Source organism: Phascolarctos cinereus, unplaced genomic scaffold (genome assembly GCF_003287225.1).
Source record: "Phascolarctos cinereus isolate Bilbo 61053 unplaced genomic scaffold, phaCin_HiC Scaffold_5;HRSCAF=322, whole genome shotgun sequence".
In the NCBI taxonomy this organism is placed as follows: Eukaryota; Metazoa; Chordata; class Mammalia; order Diprotodontia; family Phascolarctidae; genus Phascolarctos; species Phascolarctos cinereus.
Window position 1 is genome coordinate 129,407,619 of NW_027555958.1, and position 23,997 is coordinate 129,431,615.

Here is a 23,997-nt window from a genome sequence, read left to right on the forward strand (position 1 = left end):
AAGGAGAGAGTTGTCAAGAGAGCTCTTATGAATTAAGACAATTGTTAGGAGCTATTTTGCCCAATTATATGCCAATAAATTTGACAATCTAAATGAAATGGATGACTATCTACAAAAATACAAATTACCCAGATTAACAGAAGAAATAAAATACTTAAATAACTCAATCTTAGAAAAAGAAATTGAAGAAACCATCAATGAACTTCCTAAGGAAAAAACCTCAAGACAAGAAAGGTGCATGAGTGAATTCTACCAAACATTTAAAGAACAATTAATTGCAATACTATATAAAGTATTTGAAAAAATAGGCAAAGAAGGAGTACTACCAAATTCCTTTTATGACAAAAAATATGATGCTAATACATAAAGCAGGAAGAGCCAAAACAGAAAAAGAAAATTATAGACCAATATCCCTAATGAATATTAATGCAAGAATTTTAAATAAAATACTAGCAAAGAGATTACAGCTATGCCCAGGAGAGATTTATACCAGGAATGTAGGAAAATTATCAGCATAATTGACCATATCAATAACAACACCGACATAAATCATATGATTATCTCAATAGATGCAGAAAAGGCCTTTGAAAAAATACAACACTCATTCCCATTAAAAATATTAGAGAGCATAGGAATAAATGGAGCATACCCTAAAATGATAAGTGATATTTATTTAAAATCATCAGCAAGTATAATCTGTAATGAGAATAACCTAGAAACCTTTCCAATAAGATCAGGGGTGAAGCAAGGATGCCCGTTATCATCACTACTATTCAATATAGTACTAGAAATATTAGCTATAGCAATAAGAGAGGAAAAAGAAATCAAAGGAATTAGAATAGGCAATGAGGAAATAAAACTATCACTCTTTGCAGATGATATGATGTTATACTTAGAAAATCCTAGAGAATCAACTAAAAATCTACTTGAAATTACTAATTTTAGCAAAGTTTCAGGATACAAAATAAACCCATGTAAATCATCAGCATCTCTATATGTTACCAACAAAGTCTAGCAGCAAGAAACAATATAAAATACTTGGGAATCTACCTGCCAAGACAAACCCAGGAGCTATATGAGCACAACTATAAAACACTTTTCATACAAGTAAAGTCAGATCTAAACAACTGGGAAAATATTAATCGCTCATGGGTAAGCTAAGCCAATATAATAAAAATGACAATCTTACCTAAATTAATCTATTTATTCAGTGCCATACCAATCAAACTATCACAAAATTATTTTCTAGAGCTAGAAAAAATAATAACAAAATTCATCTGGAAGAACAAAAGCTCAAGGATATCAAGGAAATCAATTTTAAAAAAGTGAAAGAACGCAATCTAGCTGTACCAAAACAATCTGGTACTGGTTAAGAAATAGAGTTCTGGATCAATGGAACAGGTTAGATACAAATTACATTACAGTAAATGCCCGTAGTAATCTAGTATACAATAAACCCAAAGATCCAAAACTCACTATTTGACAAAAATCACTAGGATTTTTGTGTGGCAGAAATTAGGCATAGACCAACATCTCACACTGCCTACCAACATAAGGTCAAAATAGGAACATGATTTACACCTGTAGGGTAATACCATAAGCAAAGTAAGAGAGCATAGAATAGTTTATCTGTCAGATTTATGCATAAGGGAAGAATTTAGGGCCAAAGAGGATATAGAGAGCATTACAAAATGTAAAATAGATAATTTTGATTATCTAAAATTTAAAAGTTTTTGTACAAACAAAACCAATGCAACCACAATTATAAGGAAAATAGAAAACTGGGGGGAAATTTTTGCAACAAGTATTTCAGATAAAGGCCTCATTTTTCAAATATATAGAGAACTGAGTCAAAAATATAAAAAATATGAGTCATTCCAATTGATAAATGGTCAAAGGAGATGAACAGGCAATTTTCAGGCAAAGAAATCAAAGCTATCTATAGTCATGAAAAAGTGCTCTAAATCACTATTGATTAGAGAAATACAAATTAAAACAATACTTAGGTGCCACCTCATACCTAACAGATTAGCTAATATGACAAAAAAGGAAAGTGATGGATGTTGGAGGAGATGGGGGGGTGGATTGGGACACTAATGCACTGTTGGTGGAGTTGTGAGCTGATCCAACCATTTTGGACAGCAATTTGAAACTAGGCCCAAAGGGATAGTGCATACCTTTTGATCCAGCAATACCACTGCTAGATTTCTATCCCAAAGACATACCCAAAAAGGGAAAAGGACCTATTTGTGTAAATATATTTATAGCAGCTCTTTTTGTGGTGGTTAAGAATTGGAAATCAAAGGGATGCCTATCAATTGGGAAATGGCTAAACAAGCTATGGCATATGATTGTAACAGAATATTGTTGTGCTATAAGAAATGACAAGCAGGATAATTTCAGAAAAACCTGGAAAGACATACATGAACTGATGCATAATGAAGTGAACAGAACCAAGAGAACATTGTATGCACTAACAGCAATATTGTTCGATAAAGAACTGAATGACTTAGCTATTCTCAGCCAAGCAATGATCCAAGACAATCCCAAAGAACTAATGATGAAGCATACTATTCACCTCCAGAGAAAGAATTGATACTGTTCGAATACAGACTGATACATGCTACTTTTCTCTCTTCCTTCCTTCCTTCCTTCCTTCTTTCTTTCCTTTCTATTTCTTTCTTCCTTTCTTTTTTCTTTCTTTCATGTTTTTCTTTTATTCAAGTTTTCTTGTACAAAATGACTAATATGGGAATGTTTTACATAATTGCACATGTATAACCTATATCTAATTGCTTACCATCTCAGGGATCAGGGAGGGGAGAGAGAGAGAGGATGGAATTTGGAACTCAAAATTTTAAATAAAAATGTTTAAAATAATGAAAATATGCACTCTTGTGAAGGAAAAGAAGAGCTCTTATGATAGCAGAAAGGTTCTTTTGCTTGAATTTCTGAAGCTATGCTCTCTCAATCTGAGCATCAGTTGAATAATGTCAATAGAGCTAAGAATTTAGAGCCTGAGATAAAGCAGCTCTTCAATGGAGGGATCTGTTGACTTGTCACAAAAAGTTTCACATCTTAGTATTTCCCATGATCAAGGGGATGCTCTGAGATTCTCAGTTAGGTTTCTGTTTTCAGAGATATCATTTTCCACTTTCGAGTCTAACTTTAGAAAAAGGTGCATTACAAGGAAACAGATTGGCAAAGTAAAGGGACTTTGCTTTTTCTCCAACAGTTTCTGTTATAAAACTGGAGAAGTATTACCTTGGTGGGGAGGAGGGAATCTATCAATACACATTTAGTCATGCCTTTTGGGAAATGAAGTTGCCTTCTGACAATGACTTTTTCCCTTCTTTGTGGCATTTTTCATTCCTCTTCCTCCCTTAGCTTTCCTACAGTACTTTCTAATTCCATCAGTTTACCCAGGCTGTTTAAGCTCTAAGAACTTGGTCCTTTTGTTTGCTTTGTTATTTACAGTTTTAAGCACTTAATAGAGGGAAACCACAATATTCACAATTTGTGAATAGATGCCATTATTCAAATCAAAAATATCTTTACGTTTCAAGGTTTGGATCATTTAAAAATATAAATGTGTTCAGTACTTTTTCTTTTCTTAGAATGCAAAATAAGCTCCTTTGAAATGAAAGAGACCCACTTGTGACATAGAATGTCATGTTTTCTTGTGTAAAATCTTATAGTAATCCTTAATTCTGCTTACAACCAGTCCCAGTCCTTAGAATCTTTCTTGTCTTTGCACAGAAAGAAGTATTTTGTTTGTAATGGAAAATTATAACAAATACTGTACAAGTTGTCATGGTTATTAGTTATTTATTTGTTTCTACCTCAAATTCAAGAAGTTTGATTTAATTTGTAAGGCCTAAATGATTTTACTCATTTATGACATAGTTATTTCCAGAGTTATGACCCAGAAACAGATTAGAAAATGAAAGATTAAGTCAATGACCCAGGTGTTTGTCTGAATTAATCCAAATATGTACATTCGGGTCCTTAATTCATTAGGCTGAATTGATTGGATTGTGTCACTGAATTGAATCAATCATCCCATTGTTTTGGCATCAAAGTCTCCTCCCCATTATTATAGGAATAGTAATAGTAGTTTTTCTCCCCTTGGTGGTTCATTGTATCCATAGTTTGTAGGGGTTTTTATCTGTTTGTTTGTTTGTTTTTGGTGGGGGAAGAGAAGGGAAATCAAGTATATATACTGTGGCCTCATTTGATAATGCTACTATCAGGATAGGATTAACAGTCAGTTCCAAGGCTCACTATTAAGTCACACTGTTTCTTCATGTAGTTGTAATTCACATAATGTTGCTTCATCTATGGTTTGTCTAAATACACAAAATAATGATGTAATGGATTTTGATGATATTTTCCATAGTTAGTGATTTAACTTATTAAACCAGACCAGATGGTATTTTTTGTACGTATTTATGAGTTGTTTGTAGTGTTCTGTGCTTTCAATTAAATTTGTATCCTGTGACACCATGATATAAAGAGATGGATTAATTTCAAAAAGAAATGCAGTTTTGGTAAACTATAATGATTTTGCCTATGTGGATGTGAAAGAGACCTTGGACAATCACCAGAGACATTACATGATCTCTTCTCAGTGCTGGTGCTGGGCGAACCGGATGTTACATAGTGATTGACATCATGCTAGACATGGCTGAAAGAGAAGGTGTGGTCGACATTTACAACTGTGTCAAAGCCCTCCGTTCTCGCCGCATCAACATGGTTCAAACAGAGGTAAATTAGTTGATCTCTAATGGATCTATTGCTTTCTAACATTCATCAAACAAGATGGTAGGTCGGTTTATTTGTTTTTTTCTTGGAATCACAAATCTTACATATTTGTATAAAAATATTAGTGTCCTTCAGAAAGGTTACATAAAGAGAGCTCTTTGTATTCTTTACCCTTGGATAAGGAAAGTTTTATTAAAATTCCATAATGCTTTCTTCCTTTTTCTTCTTTTGGTAGGAACAGTACATTTTTATTCATGATGCCATTCTGGAAGCCTGCTTATGTGGAGAAACTGCCATACCTGTCTGTGAATTCAAAGCTGCATATTTTGATATGATTAGAATAGACTCCCAGACTAACTCATCACATCTCAAAGATGAATTTCAGGTATTTTCAATTACTAAGGGTTCTTCATATAAGCAACTGAGGACATTTAGTTCTGGGCCCTCTTAATTTTTTGAATGAGATCTTTCATATCAAATCTACAACCTTTAACCTTATTTTCTGTGATTCTTTTCATTATCTATGTTATGAAGTCATTTTAATATTAATGAGCTCTGCTCTCTTATATTTTGAAGGACATGTAAGTTCAAACACAAAGGATTTGTGGGTAAGATAAGGAACATTAAAAAAAAACAACCACATTGGTGATTTATATCTATTTACAGCCTTTTTTCTCTCCTGCAGTCTTACAAAGTTGACCTTATGTACCCTTCATCATATTGTAGAATCCAAGCTCATTAATTATAGTAAAAGCTGGTTATGTTCCTTTCTTGTGAATAACCCCAGGACTTTCACTAACATCATATCATGCCTACAGATACATGGTTTTACTAAGATGAAGAGCTGACTCCAGAGCCATGGTATTCTGACTCTACACCTGGGGCTCTTTCCACAAGACCAGGATTTTTTTAACCTGGGTTCCATGGACCCTATACAGTGATAGGTTTTAGAAGGTCTGTGAATTTGGGTAGGGGAAAAAATACATCTTTGTTTCAATATAGTCAGTTTTCTTTGTCATCCTGTATATTTTATTTTATGCATTCAAAAACATGACCAGACTGCCAAAGAAGTCCATGACACACACAAAAAGTGTTAAGAACCCCTGAATTAGACCATGTTGCCGTCTAAAAATATGTAACTCCTTCTTTTGTTTATACTTTAGCTGCTGAATTAAATGTAGCCTAACGATGTTAAATTAGTTGGTTTGACTTTTTTTTGTACAGAATAGAGATGGGGTTTTTTTCTCGCACATTGCTGTGTTTTTAATTTTTTTTTCCTTATTCTTTTTCAGTGAGGGTACATCAGGGACAGAGGGATATTTACCGCATGTGCTATATGATTTTTCCACATCTCAGGCTTCATTAGTCTTACCTAGAAAGTCTATCAGCTTGCCACCCTAGCGGATGCCATCATTTTGTATACTTCTTAATTTCATTCTTGCCCTTAACCAAGCAGTATGTACCAGATTGCATGAAGGTCACTATGTTTTAACCTGGGTTTGCCCTTTCTCTTTAGACCTTAAATTCTGTAACTCCTCGCCTACAAGCAGAAGATTGCAGCATAGCTTGCCTGCCAAGGAACCATGACAAGAACCGTTTCATGGATATGCTGCCACCTGACAGATGTCTGCCTTTCTTAATTACTATTGATGGGGAGAGTAGTAACTACATCAATGCTGCTCTTATGGATGTAAGAGACTACTTCTTTGTTCACGTAGAGTGCCTTAAGAAGCTGCATAATGAGAAAGAACACTTATTCGTTTTCTTCTTCAGCAAATTAATCCACAATGGAAAACTGTTAACATTTTTGAAGTACTAATTCTTTTTCTTAAGAATTATTTTGGAGTTTTTCACTAAAAGGGTATTTGGGGAACTAAAATATTCATAACTGGATAGGAAATTCTCATATTCTCTTCTTTGAATATCTGCCTAGAAATTATTTTCATCTCATTTGTTTTCAGAGAAAAATATTCTGTAGATCTGTTTTGAATACAGTAAATAACTGACTAAAATCACCAAATATGAAATGTTAAGTAAGAATCTTCTATCTCTAACACTTTATGACCTAACAATTTATAATTAACAAATGTTTCTTTGGGTCTTCATATTAAGAAAGATTATATAACTTCAAATCAATTCTTAATTGATCAGATGTTTGTTGTAGGCAGGGCAGATTTGAACCTCTAGGATCCTGAAAAAAATTCTACATATACCTAGACTCTAATTGTCTGAGAATTGCTTACATAACAATTAAAGAATAAGCATGCAGCCTAAATATTAAATTAACTAGCAAAACTGGATCAGGAAGGCATGAGAGAAGTATAAATTTCTTTAAAAAGGAAACAAAAGAGAAGTACAGGAGGAAGTTCTCAACAACAGAGAATTTTTGGCCTAGTATTTCCCTCATCTATTTCTCAGTTCTTCATATTGCATTGTAAGGCCTGGACTTTATAGCCTCCTGACTCTTCTTCCTTATCCCCTCAGGTAATCATCAAAGAAATTTTTCATAGTTGAAACTCCTATGTAACTTTAGCAATTTAACTAAAGCTCTTACTTGTAGCCCAAACATAATATGGATGTCCTAGGATATGTGTGAGGGAATTTAGATGGAAAGAACAGTACATAGAGGAGAGAATTATTCCATAAATCTGAAAAGTTTCTAGCACTTTGTGTGTCAGGCCAAGGAATCTGAATTTCACTCAGTAGGCAATAGGGAGTTAGTGAAGACTTGAAAGCAGAAGAGTGGTGTGATTAGATCTATATATAAGAAAAATTATTCTGGCAGCAGAATGACTTGAGGATGACTTGGAGAAGGGAGGTAGTGGATACACAATGACCTATTAGGAGGCTGTTGAAATGGTCTAGATGGCTGATAATGAGTGCTTATATTTTGGTGTTGGCAATGCAAAAAAAAAGTACTAGACAAATGCAAGTGTAATAGACGTGAATTCAGTAGGACTTGATGACTGCTTAGTCATCAGAGATGGAAGAAGAAGAAGACAAAGAAAATTATAAGATTCTGAGGATAGGACACTGGATATGAATAGAAATGCCAGTAAGAATAAAATTAGAATGAAGGGCAGGTTTAGGGTAAAATATGCTCAATTTGGAACATCTTAAATTTATGGGTTTGGTGGAAGACAATTCCACCCACATAAGCAATTATAATGTTGGTATGGTGAAGGTTCACTCAAAAGAGAAGCCAAGGTTGGAGATGTATAAAAGAAATTTTGTATTGACTACACTGTACTACTTAAACTGTTTTTTTTTCAATCCTGAATTCCATTTTTAACATATATAAGAAGAAAAAAGGGGGAAACAAAAGAAATTAAAGAAAAATTTACAGTTTTACAAATTTATCAAATATTTCAGTTGTTCATCTAGTTTAGTCATTGGATGTATTGATGTATCAGCAATGCATTATCATTTTTTAAACACATTTCATTTCTGCCTTGATTATACCTCACAGTCATTTTTGTATAAACCACTTCCCAACTTCTTTGTCCCAACACTGGAACTGAATCTTCCTTTGTAAAAAAGAAAAATCGTTAAGCAAAAGTAACTCAGTGAATGACGTCAAACATTATGTGCCACAATCTACTCTTGTAGTTCCACACTGGTCTACCAAGAAGAGGAAAATATATTTTGTGATCTGACCTTGGGACCTGTTAGTGGGTTTCCATTATTCAGAGCTCAACTTCTTTTAAGTGACATTTTCATTTACATTGTATGAATCATATAGATTATTCTTGTGGTTGTATGTATTTTGTTCAGTATCACTTCATGTAAATTATCATGGGTTTTTTTTCTCATCCTCATAATCTTTATTACTACACAATAATATTCCATTTTGTTATATACCAGTTTGTTTATTCCCCAGTCATTGGATACCAACTTTGTTCCCATTTCTGTCCTACTACAAAAAGTGTCACTGTTACTATTTTGTGTACCCCAAAATTAAAAAAGAAATGGCAATAACAACAGAAAATGGATAAAAGTATTGGAAACATAGGGCCAGCACTAAACCATATATATTGCTCCTCTCAAGTTCTTCCACTTCCATTCTCTATATAGAGTCAAAAGACCATCCAGAAGTAATCCTATGGGATACATCAAGCTCAGAAGGAAGTGAGTTAATGACATTCTTGTATGGCAGCATGCTTAACAGACACAAGATCACTTCCTACAATGCTATTAAAACATTTACAAATGGTCAAGATATTGTACTACAAATGAGTTAGCAGTACACTGATAACTTAGATCAACATTAAGGAAATGGTACATCCATCTTAGTGAATTGACTAAATGCTCCCATCATTGCCTATGAAAGAGAGAATAAGGATGCTTAATGGTTTTCTGCCATTTAAGTAGGTCCTAGAGGACCATGAAAAGAGTCCTAAAGAAAGTCTCTAGCTCTTCTTTCTCTGTATTCATTCACCTACTCCATAAGCTTTTATTAAGCACCTGTGATCCAGGCGCTGTGGTATTTGCTGAGTATAAAGATGAAGTTGGATTTTACTCTTGGATGCTTGGGTAGAGAATTCTGATTGATACTATCTGGAAGCAAAAGTGCCTGGTTACACTGAACTATATAGCTTTAATTGAAAACACTCTGGATTAAACAGCAGCTTTGCTAGGGCTGGATATGAGACTGTCTTGCCCGACTTGTGTGACAGGGAAGTGTATTGCTTTGGCTCATGAATCTACAGTCCTAATGCTCCCTGTGCACCCTCTTTCTTTACAGAGTTACAGACAGCCTGCTGCTTTTATTGTCACACAGTACCCTCTGCCAAACACTGTGAAAGACTTCTGGAGATTAGTATATGATTATGGCTGTACCTCCATTGTGATGTTAAACGAAGTCGACTTGACCCAGGTTGATACCTATCATGTGATTGTTGTATCATATGTGCTTAATTTTCTAAAATCATGCTGTATTGCTATAATTCTCTTCGCATGTTGTATATTTGAAAGTCTAATCACCATCTTCATTTCCTTCCATGATACTCACCCTCCAGGGCTGCCCACAGTACTGGCCTGAAGAAGGCATGTTGCGATATGGACCCATTCAAGTAGAATGCATGTCCTGTGCAATGGATTGTGATGTGATCAACAGGATTTTTCGGATATGCAATCTCACAAGGGTGAGCAATTGTTCAGTCATTCTAACTGGGATGCTTCGGGATATCACTAGTGGAGATAATATTAATGGTGTAGTATAATTCTATTCAGACATCAAGGGAAAAAAATTAATAAACTTCACATATTCAATACTGAGGCTAGTAGTCGTTCAGTACTTTAGTGTCAGAGTAAAATATGCATCCTACAAACAGAAGTGCTGACAGTTTGAAGCTAGCTCTCTTAATGGGTTTTTGCAGTAGTTTATTACTTAAGGAAATCTCAATTCAAATATGCTTAACCCATTAGAGGTTGCTAGTCTTATCCTGGCCCATGAGCATGTGTTTACCATGTTGGAAAGGACTAGATGTTTCATTAGGATTGTCATTCATTTCAAAAAAGGCATTTTGATAGAAGAGCAGAAATGTTCACCTATGCTATGGTTTGTTTGGAACAGTAGCATTCAAATCACTTTCAGTACCAGCCTATAGTGGGACCCCTACATTTTCCTTGAATAATAAGTTAAGATATCATGGTCTCCTTCCTCCCAAATACATACAATGAGAATGTTTACATCTTTAAATATAGCCAACAAGGAAACAGAGCATAAAAAGGAGTATTAAAAGAAAATACATCACCTCCAATTAGATATTAATGAGAAACAAGATTTTTTTCTAAGGTCCAAACTATATTGGTAAAAGTATTTGAATCTACTTTTAGTTTATTTATCATTTCAGAGATCTCCACAAATGGCAGCTGCTGTATTTCAGCGTAATTAACTCTTTTTTTTTACTTTAAAGAATTCATGACTTTTATCAGTGTGGATACTGCTTCCACCCACATAGATTGCAGCCCTCACCTATACCTTAGGAGTGTTTTCTGAGTTGTTATGGCCAGAAACATTTGTTACCTCTGTCCAACTTTCTGGTGATAAGGCTCTCTAAGCTTGGTAAGTCTGATCCTCAGAAGACTCACAGTCTATCACTGAGTCCATACCTGAAAGCCTTTCCATCTTGGAAGACCTGCCTTTGCTTGTCTTCAATAGCCATGGCTTTCTAGGTCCCAGGGTCACCTCTGTACCCAGATGAAACATTGAGGTAGGACTTTAGTGGAGAAACATTTTTTCTAAGTAATAATAAAGACATTCTGTGCCATAATCACAAATAGTCAATTCTACTGTTCCTTATAAAGGAAAACTTTAAAATGCTCTCTTCAATAAAAGCAATAATATTAGTATATATTTTAAATGCTTACTTAGATAAAACTTGATTATGTCTGCACATCTCTCAGGAAAATTGCTTTGGAAATATTTTTACTGAGAAACTATCAATGTGGAGTTAAGAAAGTGCGCACCACAAAAAAATTTCAGAACTACAACTGAAATCTACTTTTTTTTTTCTTGGCAGTTTTTCAGTTTAAAAAAATCTGTAAATATTTTGTATTTAGGCAATAGGCTTTTATGGAAAAAAAAACAAAATTGTGTCATAGCCACATCAGTTGAATCTCTTGCATGGCACCACTTGATCCTTGTTTTGGGGATTTTTAATATTTTTTTATGGACACATTTCTATGCTTGCATGTGGACAGTTTGTATCTAAACCAGGGAGATATTTTCTATAGTAAACATAATTTACTACATGATATCAAATGAGTTTTATATTCTACCTATTAGTAACAGTCACAATCACAGTTTATTTTTCTGTGAATACTTTTCTTCCCACAGCCACAGGAAGGGTATCTAATGGTGCAGCAGTTTCAGTACTTAGGGTGGGCTTCTCACCGAGAAGTCCCTGGATCCAAACGATCATTCCTGAAGCTGATACTGCAGGTCGAAAAATGGCAGGAGGAGTGTGATGAAGGGGAAGGGCGGACTATCATTCATTGTCTGTGAGTATGGCTTTTTGGTCACATTGGAACTTCATTTACTTCATAATTCACCCTGTTTGACTTTGCACTAGCAACCACCCTCCTTTACAAACTACGCTACATTCTTTCACTCTTTTTTCTTGCTACATAGTACTAAAGTCTGGTAATTCACTTCTCTACTGACCCCATTTGGGGTATCAAGATATGTGCTCTTTTATTCAGTGTATTATGTAAGTTGCTTTCTCAGATTCTTCTCTTTGTAGGTTCCTTTTTCCTATTTTTGTTTGACACCAAAAAGCTATTACAGTGCCCATATTCCTAGCTGGCAGTCCTTCAGACATCATAAGCACAAATTCTTGGATTAAGGATGTTACTGATATGGGCAACTCTCTCTAGTTAGTCAGCTCAACAGTTTACCTGCATCGTAATCTCAGGGAGTTGCTTACAGCACAGAAAGGTATAATGACTCTCCCAGTCACACAGTCAGTAGATGTTTTTGTCAGTAGATGATGCAAGTCTTCTTAGATCTGAGTCTACCTCTACACTGCCATATTACCTTCAAACACTGCTTCTCCCACCCAAATTAAGAGAGGAGAGACAAAGGAAACAGTGTTTTCTGAGGGATTCAATATTGTGCTTGCCTCTTTATAGACATACAAGTTGACTTGAGTTGTGGTCACAAAAAAAGTATGATCTTTAATGCTGTCATTCACTTTTCTGTCTTTTCTTTCTTGTCTCCCTTCAGGAATGGTGGGGGGCGAAGTGGAATGTTCTGTGCCATAGGCATTGTTGTGGAAATGGTGAAGAGACAGAATGTTGTTGATGTTTTCCATGCTGTCAAAACCTTACGGAACAGCAAGCCAAACATGGTGGAAGCTCCAGTAAGTTGTCTAATCACAGAATCTTATAGCTTAGAGGAACTTGAGAAATCAGTCCTATTCTTCCTTTTTCATTTGACTTCTTGCACCATTATAATAGGGACACCAAATGTGATAGTGGGGTTAGTATGCATCTCTCTGGGCTATTCCTTACCTCAAAGAGAGAATCAGTAGTTCATTGTTATTTTTCTCCAGTATGTCCACATAAAATCCTTACTTACTACAAGTTCTATTCATGTGCCAGAGATGAAGAGAGTCATTTCTCTTGTACCTGAGAGAATTATAGAGTTTAATTCTGTTTTATTAGCACAACATGTGCTGATAACTTTTATGTCATAGATGGATTCAGTTTTAACAGAAAAGCCAGTACCCAAGACAGTGCAAGTCTCACTCTCAGTAATCTTACTATTTTCGTAGGCATAGGTAAAATTTAAAGAGAAATAAGAATATTGTTAATATTTATCACAAAGTAGTTTTTCCTCTTAATGTTTATTTTTTTAAAAAGATTTCATCCTTTTGTTTGATTCTTTAGTTCGAGGGAAGAAAGAAAGCAAGAGAGAGAGAGAAGAAAGAAAGGGAAGGAAGAAGGAAGGAATGCTTATTGAGTGTGTTTTTTTTTTCCTTTGATCTCATTATGTTCTATAGTTTGGTGCAAAACATTAAGCTGAAGAAAACCTTTTTGTGTTTCAGTAATATTTTGATGTTGCAAATATTTTCGATGAAGACAGAAGCCTATTTTATTTATCCTCAATATATTAATGAATCTCTGATCTTATTATAAAATTCATTTGTAAATTAGATGCTACCTTTCTGATTAGCAGCTGTCAGCTTTTTCCCTCTATCAGGCAAAAAGACAGTGTCATTTTGACCTCTGAGTAAATGGAGGGTTCATAAACCAGTCTTGATAGATTGTAATAATGGCTTAATACTTTGAAGAATAAAATTAGGATTTAATAATTAGAATATTGAACAGTTTCTTTAATATTTAGTATATATTGGTACTGTAAGATTAAATGGATCATATATTGTTGGAAAGAGAATTAAAAGTGCTTGCAAATGAAACTGCACATAAGGGACAGTTCTTGATCATACTTAGCTACTGATCTCCTCTGTACCATCACTTCAGCTCTTTTAATTTGTTTTTTCAATTAACAAAACTTCATTTTCTCTCTGATTCACCTCCTCCCACCCCCAAGAAAAAATCTTTAGAGGAAAAAAAATTGGCAAATAGGCATAGTCAAGCAAAACAAATCCCCATATTGTCCATGTACAAAACTGTATATGTCATTCTTTGTTTTGTGTCCATGACCTTTCTGTCAAGAGGTGGGTAGCATGCTTCTTCATCAGTCTTCTGGAATCATGGTTCGTCATTGTACAGATCAGTGTTGTTTAAGTTTTCAAAGTTGTTGGTCTTTGTGATGTAATTGTTGTATAACAATACAACTTCATTCTGCATCAGTTCATACAAATATTTCTAGGTTGCTCTGAAATCGTCATAGTATTCCATTACATATACCATATATTATAATTGTTCAGCCATTCCCCAATTTATGGTTACTCCCTTAGTTTCTAATTCTTTGTCACTATGAAAAAGCTACGATAGATATTTTGTACATATGAGTCCTTATCCTCTTTCCCTAAGTCTGTTATCCTTTGTTCTCTTTGGTGTCTAGGCCTACTAACATCACTTTAAATCTACAAACAGGTCAATGAAACTTTCTGGAAGACAGCAGTTGTCTACATGAACAATACCATTCCTAAGCAAGGGCAGGGAAGGTTACAGAAACCACTGCCTTAGCTTTATAACAGGTTGTTGTCATGGCTTTCTCACCTACCTTGATCCTATTTCTCCTGTGATCCAGATAGGATTCATTTATGAACCAACTATCCAGCTATTATGTGAAAAGCACAGTGCTAGGTCTTGGATATACAAAGAAAAAAATTGAAACTCCCTAACCTCAAGGAGCCTACATTCTATTGAATGAATGGGCAAATTGATTTTCTTAACACAGTTAGCTTTCCAGAAGAGCTAAGCTTCAGGCTTCAATAACCAAGATGTTCATGTAAGCAAAATAATATGAGGACAACAGCAGCCTCCAGCTCATAGCATATAATCACAGCTATAGGATCATGGGACCATAGCATCATAGATTTAGACCTGGTAGGAACTTAGAGGTCATCTAGTCCAACCTCATCACTTAAGAGATTTAGAAACTGATTCCCAGAGACATAAACAGCATATATGTAATGCATAGAGCAGTTAGGTGGCTAGAGTGCTGGCGGTGAAGTCAGGAAGACTCATCTTCTTGAGTTAAAATCTGGCCTCAGGCATTTGCAAGCTCTGTGACCCTGGACACTTTACCCTGTTTGCCTCAGTTTCCTCATGGTAAAAACAGCCAGAGAAGGAAATAGCAAACCACTCCAGTATCTTTACCAAGAAAACCACAAATGGGGTCATGAAGAATCGGACACAACTGAATAACAGCTGATCAACAAGAGGTGGGATTTGAAATCTGACTCCAAATCCAACCTTCTTTCCAGTGCACCATGACAATAGCCCTTAATAACCCTGGTTAGGTGGCGACAGTGTCTGTTATCACTATGGCAATGAAAGCAAAAAGATAGTCTCTGCCCATTTCTTGGTTAAAATGCCTTTATTGTCTCTCACAAAGGTGGACAATGATTTCACCAGATAGCTAACTCCAGTAGCCAAAGGAAATGTCTTTTTTTTAATTAGAGAAAAAAATTCATGCTGATTCATACTCAGAGTGGTTTCCTGTCTCATGAAAGTTAGTTAATTCATTTTAACCACCTACTCTCATTTTTTTTTTCCCCTAACATCATAATTCCTAGGTATTCAGAATGGATTGATATACAATTATCATACTGAATCCTCAATGCAGCCTTCAGTCACTCCATTCTTCCCTGCTTTCCTGGGGCATCCACCACTGCTCTAGCCTCACTTTGCTCCCTTCAGTATCTCTACCTTTTAATCAACCACTTCAATTTTACACTGTCCCCATCCTTTGAATCCCTTGCCCTGTTGTTATAAAGCTGCTCATCCCTTTACAAACCCTAACCCTGTATTACTCCTACAGCTTCTCTGCTCCTGCTTACATGCAACTGAATGCTAGTGAAGATCACACAGCCTGACTGACAGCATCTGAAAATTTATGTTATTTAATCTCAGTTGGGCCCTCACTGCTGCTTGCCCATCCTTTCACTCTGATCAATTCTGTTTTATACCTCAAAGCAGCTGCTCTAGATCTTCTTTTCTTTTCTCAGGAAAATCTATTGGTCTGAACCATAAATCCCCCCTCCTCTCAACAGAGCACCTTGCCACATACTTCATGGAAAAAATTAAGGCCGCCCTCTCCTATTCCACATTTCAGATCACGTCAGCATCATCCTGCATTTTCTCCTTTGCTCTAGTCTCTACTGGAGAGAGAGATCTCCTTATCAAGGCCAACTCCATTACTTGTGCCTTTTATACCATCACCTTTAGCAGTTTGCCCTTTAAATCACTCACCTTTCTTTGCCTAAATTTCAACCTCTTTTTATCCACTGGTTCCTTCCCTACTGCAAGCAAATAAACCCAAATCTTCCTTATCCTTAAGCCTTCACTTGACCTGTCATGCCTTCAAAGTATTGTCTTCTAAACTTTCTTTCCTTCCACAAATCTCCTAAAAAAAGTTATGGAAGCTCATTGCTTCAACTTTGTAACTTCCTACACACTTCTCAACACCTCACAGTCTGGCTTGCAGTTCTGCTGAACTGAAAACCTTCTCTCCAACATCACTGGTGATCTTATTGTTTTTTTTGCCTTCTCTTTGTCCCCATCCTAGGATCCTATATCTAGAGCTGGAAGTGACCTCAATCTCATTTTGTAGATGAAGAAGCTAAGGACCAAGGATTTGCCCAAGATGACACTAATAGTAATTGCTAAAGGATGGATTTGAACCCCCCAAGTCCTCTAACTACAAAGCCTTTTGGACTGTTCCATGCTGTCTTACTAAGTTGTTGACCAGCTCCTCCTGTATATTTTGCCTCCCTGGGGATTCATGACGTTCTTTTGGTTCCTTCCTACCCTTCTTGACCCTTCTGGGTTTCCTTTGCAGGATCATCATCCTTATCCCTTTCTTTATACAGGCTAGGGACTTGCCCTATGCCCTTTTCTCTCTTTACATTCTTTTTTCTTTTCTTAACCTCATGAGCTGCTATGGATTCAACACTGACCAATTTGCAAACAAATTCCAAATCTACATATACTTTACTCTTCTCAGTCTTGTATGAGCTTCTATGAATTCAACCATCATTAATTTGCAAATGATTCCTAAATCTGCATATACAGTATTCATACAGTATTCATCTCGGTCTGGAATTGCATTTCCAACTCCCTGCCTGACATTTCAACCTGAATGTGCCATTGGCATTTCAAATTCAGGATATCACGAACTGAGTTCATTATCTTTCCTCCTAAACCTAGCCCTTCTCCTAATTTCGCCATTAATAACAACAACCACAACAACAGTAGTTAGCATTTCTATAGCACCTATTATGTGCCGAGTAGTTTCCTAAGCATCTTACAATTATTATCTCATTTGATTGTCACAACAACCCTGAGAGGATTGCAGTTGGGGAAAATGAGACAAACAGAGGTTAAGTGACTTGTCCAGAGTTATACAGCTAGTAAATTGATTTTAAGAATCTACACTATTGGCCAGATTGTAAGAATCTGGATCCTTTGTGATATTTGCACTGACAACCAGGAATCTGAGCAATTTGGTAGATGAGACTGACCTTTTTCTACTGTGGCCAATAACTTGGGGTGACTGAGAGGTAACTGAAGGGATGTAGATGGATTAAAGCATGGCTCTGGTCCTGAGGGAAGAGCTAGGCTGGGTTAGAGAATTGAAAAGATTATTCACCAATGCCTCAGGTGATTGCCAGGGATCTGAGTACAGGGGCTTGGGCTCCTGGAATTCATGGGAAAGTTCAAAGAGGGAGGGGTTCAGAGCCCATATCCTGTCACTACCGTCCTTCCAGTGAGCTGAGTTAACCACTTGGAGGCATCCTCAACCCTACACTGTCACATATTCCCCACTTGTCTTGTGAGTTCTACCTCCTCAGCACATCTCACATGTGTACCTTACTCTACTCATGTCACATCTACCCCAGTCCAGGCCTTTGCATGAACTCTTCTAACAGCCTAATTACGCTCTCTGCTTTCAGTTTCTCCTGTCTCTCACCCATCCTCCACGCAGTTGCCAAACTGATCTTCTTAAGCTTTCGCTCAGGCCTAACCATACCATTCCTTTCCTTAAGAGGTTTTCATTATCCCATGCATTTAGAATACAGTACACACTTCTCTGTTTGGGTTTTAAAGCCCTTCCCATCTGACTCGGGGCTATATTTCTAGGCTGGATACACAAGACTATCCCTGACACACTCAATAATTTAGTCAAAATGGACTATTTATTTTTTTTAGGCAATTGGGGTTAAGTGACTTGCTCAGGATCACACAGCTAGTTAAGTGTCAAGTGTTTGGTTTGAGGCTGGATTTGAACTCAGGTCCTCCTGATTTCAGGGCCGGCGCTCTATCCACTGCGTCACCTAGCTGCCCCTGAAATTGGACTATTTAATGGTTCCCTATACATGACATTCCATCCCTTGCCTCCATGTTTTTCACAAACTATCACCCCATTCCTGGAATGCTCTCTGTCTCCTCAAAAAGCCTTTCTTGATTCTGCCTTTTGTTAGTGCTTCCTCACCCCCAAAACTGCGTGTTTATTCTGTCTCTGTTCTGTCTTCATTTCTCTGTGAATATGTTGCATTCCAGTAGTAGAACGTGTACTCCTTGAGATCTGGGATTCTTACTTTTTACTTTGTATCCACAGTGTCCAACACCTATATAGTAGGCATTTAATAAATGCTTGCTGATTAATAAAGTGTGTATATGACTCTAAGAGATCTGTTACTAAGCAACTTCCTGAACAGCATGAACATCAATTTGCATGTTGTCACACCATCAAAAGCAGATTTTTCTTGAGACTTGAGAATTCTAAATATTACTGCTTGGGTGTGCTAGTAGTCACAATAAGAGAACGTTGCTCTGTTTCTTCATGAGGCGGATGCTAAACATTTTATTCTAATGTTGATTAACTACATTCATTTTAAAAAAATGTATATTTTTTAAATGCTTAGCATAATGTCTTGCACACAGTCACCTAATATTCACTCTTGAATCTGTCAGCCCATATGCATACATATGTACTTATATAAAATTCTGTGCCACATTTCAGTTCTAATTTGCCATATTGCTGGAAGACGTATTTCTGTGGTCGGTGCATGTATGTTTTATATAACTTGATCAGGAGCAGCTGTTAGTAAGAAAACAGACTAGAAAAACCAATGCAGCATTCTTGCTTGCCCCATGTATATCAAGATGATCAGATAACAAAAAGAAACGACTCAATGAAAAAAAAACCTTTTTTTAAAACAAAATGCTCACCACTTCCTGCTTATGGATGAAGCATATTGAGGTTGCTATTATCTGAAGCAAATCTGAAGAGTTGGGTTGATATTCTTTCACTTTTAAGGCTCCTGGCATGCTCTGTCTCTCCTCCCCCTCTATTCTTTTTCACCTCCCCCTTAGAACTTCAGCACAAGAATTTGATGTTTCAGGCATTGCCAGGTATTAAGTGGAATAGCTTAAAACTACGCCAAGACTTTTGGGATATCCTGTATGACAAGAAATTTAGAGGCAGCTAGGTGGTGCAGTGGTTAGAGCTCTGGCCTTGGAGTCAGGAGGACCTGAGTTCCAATCTGGCCTCAGACACTTGACACTTACTAGCTGTGTGACCCTGGGCAAGTCACTTAACCGCAACTGCCTAAGCAAAAAAGAAAAAAAATTATATCTTTCATTTTGTTTAAACGTACATAGTTATTCATTATACTTAGTCTGACTGTGAATTCAAAATTACAATTGATGTGTTTATGTAAATTAACCATCCTTTGCCAGCATTTGGCTTTATATTAGCATCTTTTTACTGGTAAATAATGAGTAAATAAGGTCTCTCCTTATTTTTCTGGTGAATTTAGAAGCCTTTTTAATATAATGGCCCCAGACTTAGAGGTCTTATAACTTCTGTCTCCTTTAATGGTCCAGTTTTAACGCATCACTATTAGGCCAAAGTGAAATGCATACTCTGAGATTATTTACTCAACGATCTTGTGTGTTCAATAATATAAAATCTAAAAGATTTTAAAGAGCCGTATGTATATGTCTCTACCTGGATAAAAGATACAGTGGTCTTTGGAGTTTAGTAATTGAAATCCATGGTCCTTTGAGACTTTTCCATATTTAGTATATTTTTATGTTTTATTCTTATCTTAATTTTATTGACATTAGTTGTTTTTATATCAGAAGCAGTATGGCATGATGCCTGAGGCTCTTTACAGTTATGGGATCCAGGGCAAGTCACTTAACATCCTGGTGCCTCATATGCAAAATGAGGTGGTCTAACATGGCGGCCTTCTAAAACTCTTTCCAGATCAGAAGCTGTGGTACAATCCATACACCAATAGTCCCTCACTTCTGCAAAGAGGGGAGGGAGAACATTTTTCAACTCTTTACCGAGCCAGGCTTGGTCGTTATAATTAAAGAACTTTCAATGTCTTTTCTTTTTAAATTATCATTCTTAGTGCTCATCTTGTAGTCAACATCTATATTGTTTTCTTGGTTATAGTTACTTCACTCTATATCAGTTTATGTCTTTTTGTGCTTCTCTGAATTCTTCATATTTATTGCTTTTCATAATGCTGAAACATTCCATTACATTTCAATGGGCACTTATTTTGATTCTAGTTATCTGCTACCTCAAAAAGCTTATATGGGCCTTTTCTTTCTTTGATCTCCTTGGAGTACGTACCTAGCAATGAAACTCTCTGAGTCTAAGAGTATGGACATTTTACTCACTTTCTTTTTTCCTTTTTCTTTTTTTGCATAATTCCAAATTGTTTTTCAAAATGGTTGTATCAGTTCAGAGCTCTGCCAACCATGTATCTGTATGCTCATCTTCCCATAACATGTCTAACATTAACAATTTCCATATTTTGCTGTCTTTGTTTAGTTACTGTTGAGTTGTTTCAGGTTGTATTGCCCTTATCATGGTGACTTGGTGGTGACTATATTTCACATAGTTGTTAATAGCTTGCAATTCTTCTTTTGAAAAATGTCAATAGTGGGGCAGCTAGGTGACGCAGTGGATAGAGCACCGGCCCTGGACTCAGGAGGACCTAAGTTCAAATATGGCCTCAGACACATAATACTTACTAGCTGTGTGATGCTGGGCAAGTCACTTAGCCCCATTGCCTAACCAAAAAAAAAAAAAGAGAGAGAGAGAGAAAAATGTCAATATCATTTGACCACTTATCCATTAATGAATGACTTCTATATTTATGTTAACTTCTGTTATAGCTTCAGTATAGGGCCTTATAAGAAATGTTTGGTGAAAATATTTGTTTCCTGAAGCTGTGGTTCCTTTTCTTATCCTTTTGGAACTAATTTTGTTCATGCAAAATCTTTCAATTTACGTAATATAATTTATTTTTTTTATCTTTTTTGTGTTCTCTCCTATCCTCTAAGATAGAGTTAAAAAATGTCTGCCTTGCAATACCCATGAATGGTGATATCTAAAATTCTTAATCAAAATCTAATGGCTTTGAAAGCTACCTATGCCATGATCCCTGGTTTTTTTTATCTCCAAGCTCTAGCTTCCTTTTTTAGCTTTTCCTCTGCTAGTTCTTTCCAAATATCAATTCTGTTTTGTTTTGTTTTTCTAATTTTAAACCAAGCCCATAGTTTTCATCTTGCCCTTTGAATAATTAATCTTACTCTTTAGCTCTGTGGTTACCTCTTGAACATTTTTTTCAAAGGAAGAGCTATTTTCCTTAAACCCAAGGAAACTTCTATGTTCCCACTAATTTTCTACTTCATGATTTGTATTTTTCCTTTCGCCTTAGTTTCCCTAAGATCTTCTACCAGTTAACATTTTTTTCACTCAACTTCTACTTACTTGAATGTATTTTTAAATAATAAATTAGAAGTAGTTTCATTTAGATTATTTTCTAATTACAACAAGAATATTTCAACTAGTCTAAATGATTTTGAAGGAAACCATGGGTTTTATCAGTGTACTGTAGAGCTACTCCCACCGATGCAGAAGGCATGAAAGGTGCAATCTCTGCTTACAGAATTCTTGTCCATGTTTTTCTACAGTCTGTTTAGATTAACTACAAAATGAAGGTGAAGGCTTTCAGTTTGCAAGTTAAACTTATAAAATGCAACCAAAAAAGTAATTAAAATATACCTTAAATGTGGCTTTAATTGAAAATTAAAGTTATTTGTTGCCATTATTCCTTTTTAAAAATTTCTTTAGTATCTTTTCTAATTCTTTATTTTATCCTGACATATTTTAGGAACAGTACCGTTTCTGCTATGATGTGGCTTTGGAGTACCTTGAATCATCATAGTTGGCCTGGACATGGAAAGTGAATCCCAGCTAAAACCTGTTCAGCTGTTGAACCAGCAGCTAATTTACCTGTTGAACCTGTGAAGAGATTTAAGTGTTGGGGGGAGGGGAACATTTACATTTTAAATGCAAAAGTATTTTTCTTATGAAGTTGTGTATGTTAATAAGAGGACTCAATCAGTTTCTATGCCTGTAAACAATATTAAAATTTAGTGCCACAAAGTTATATTTAATAAGAACCAGACTAAGCCAATTGGGGGGCAAATAAGGACTTTTCAGTGTTTGTACAGTTGTTATGATATGCTCTCTGGGCTCACCTGTTGCATGAATCAACATTTCCTATATGGCATTTTTTCTCCTTCTTTTGATAAAAGATGCTAAAAAATTTAAAAAGAAGAAAAAAAGTTGTGCAAATTGATAGTAAAAAAATCCATTCTTTATATGTTTCAAGTGTAGCAGATCTATATAAATATATAAATATATTTAACTGGCTTATTTTGTTTTAATGTGCAATGACGGCTGGATCACATAAAATTCCTTTTAAAGAAAATAAACATAAGCCAAAGACTCAAGTGTATATATGTCTATATGGAGAAAGCACACTGTATTTATTGGTTACTTGCATTCCTTTGTGGATGGCTTAAGAAAAAAAAATCCATTTTTCTTGAAGAAACCTTTTTTTTTCTGAAATCAAGTGTAAACGATTTTTGTAGTTTATTTTTTGTATGTTTTAGTGTTAGTAGGAGCCATACTTTTTATGCCTAGACCAGAAAACATTATTGTAGTGGTTTTGTTGTGTACATGCTCGTGAATTTTCATGTAAAAAATAAAACCAACTTGGCTATCAGGTCTTTTAACATGGGACCAAATTAAAACACTTTGCTAAAAATGTACAGTTTTCCAGTTACATTAGTCATATATTGGTCATATCATTATATAGACGTGTACACATTCTGATGGCCTTGCTAATGACTTGCACAATGTTGAACGTAGTTGCACCATTTCAATCTTAACACAGCCAGTCTTGTTGAGCCACCGGCTAAGCACAGGTCAAGACAATAAGATGGCAACATTCATCCTTTCAGGGTAAGACAAGTTTTCTCAAATTGTAAAGTTGACACAATGTTTCTTTTGATGTTTACACACATGTAAGCTTTGGGCTTTGACAAAGCAGAGTTTGAATAAATTGACGCCAGATTCCAGTTTTGTGCATTGTCACTTGATTCCAAGTGGACCTTTCCAAATGTGGTCTTGTTCATGTGTTCCACACAGCTGTAACCTCTCCCATCATATGCTTGCTGTTTGTTGTTGACTTGAGCATTCCAGTCTCCTCTTTTTAGATTGACGGTAAATGATATGGTGCTTCTAAATTTTAATGTAAAGTAAGAGTGAATTAAAAAATTTTTATAATAACATTCTGCCAATTGCACATTATTTACCACTTCTTGATTCTTATGTGTCATCTGGATATTGTTTATTTTCACTAAAGAGTAAATTCCCTGTTTCACCACTGACCTGTGGAAAGAATATCTAAAATCAAAAGCAGTGTTGCAGAACTGGGGATTCTCATCTTTTCAGTTGCATACAGCAAGTAAGATAGGTGGCAAAAGTGTCCGACTTCCACAAAAGTAGTTATTTTCTTTTTATTTATTTGCCCCTATAACATCACCTATGCAAGTTTATACAAACAGAATGCAAACCAGAGTTGGTACAAAACGTCATGTACATTCATTTGCTAATGGAGGACAAGGATACAGTCAACTCTACTTTTTGCTGTTCTTTGTTAATCAGTTTCCCTAATCGGCCTCTTCAAACCTTCGTTTTCACCTTAGCTCATT

General features: G+C 35.7%; 1 protein-coding gene across 8 annotated transcripts in view; it reads left to right on the forward strand.

Annotated features, from left to right (window-relative positions):
• PTPRK (protein tyrosine phosphatase receptor type K) overlaps window positions 1–23,572 on the forward strand; it is a 745,494-nt gene extending 721,922 nt beyond the window's left edge. For all 8 annotated transcript variants that reach the window (XM_078155151.1, XM_020987018.2, XM_020987017.2 and 5 more), the window contains 8 exons: window positions 4,632–4,767; window positions 5,000–5,149; window positions 6,281–6,454; window positions 9,509–9,640; window positions 9,783–9,908; window positions 11,606–11,769; window positions 12,494–12,629; window positions 22,107–23,572. In XM_078155151.1, coding sequence (XP_078011277.1) covers window positions 4,632–4,767; window positions 5,000–5,149; window positions 6,281–6,454; window positions 9,509–9,640; window positions 9,783–9,908; window positions 11,606–11,769; window positions 12,494–12,629; window positions 22,107–22,160 — 1,072 coding nt within the window. In that variant the 3' untranslated portion in view covers window positions 22,161–23,572. The remainder of the gene's footprint in view (window positions 1–4,631; window positions 4,768–4,999; window positions 5,150–6,280; window positions 6,455–9,508; window positions 9,641–9,782; window positions 9,909–11,605; window positions 11,770–12,493; window positions 12,630–22,106) is intronic.
• The last annotated feature ends 425 nt before the right edge of the window (window positions 23,573–23,997 follow it).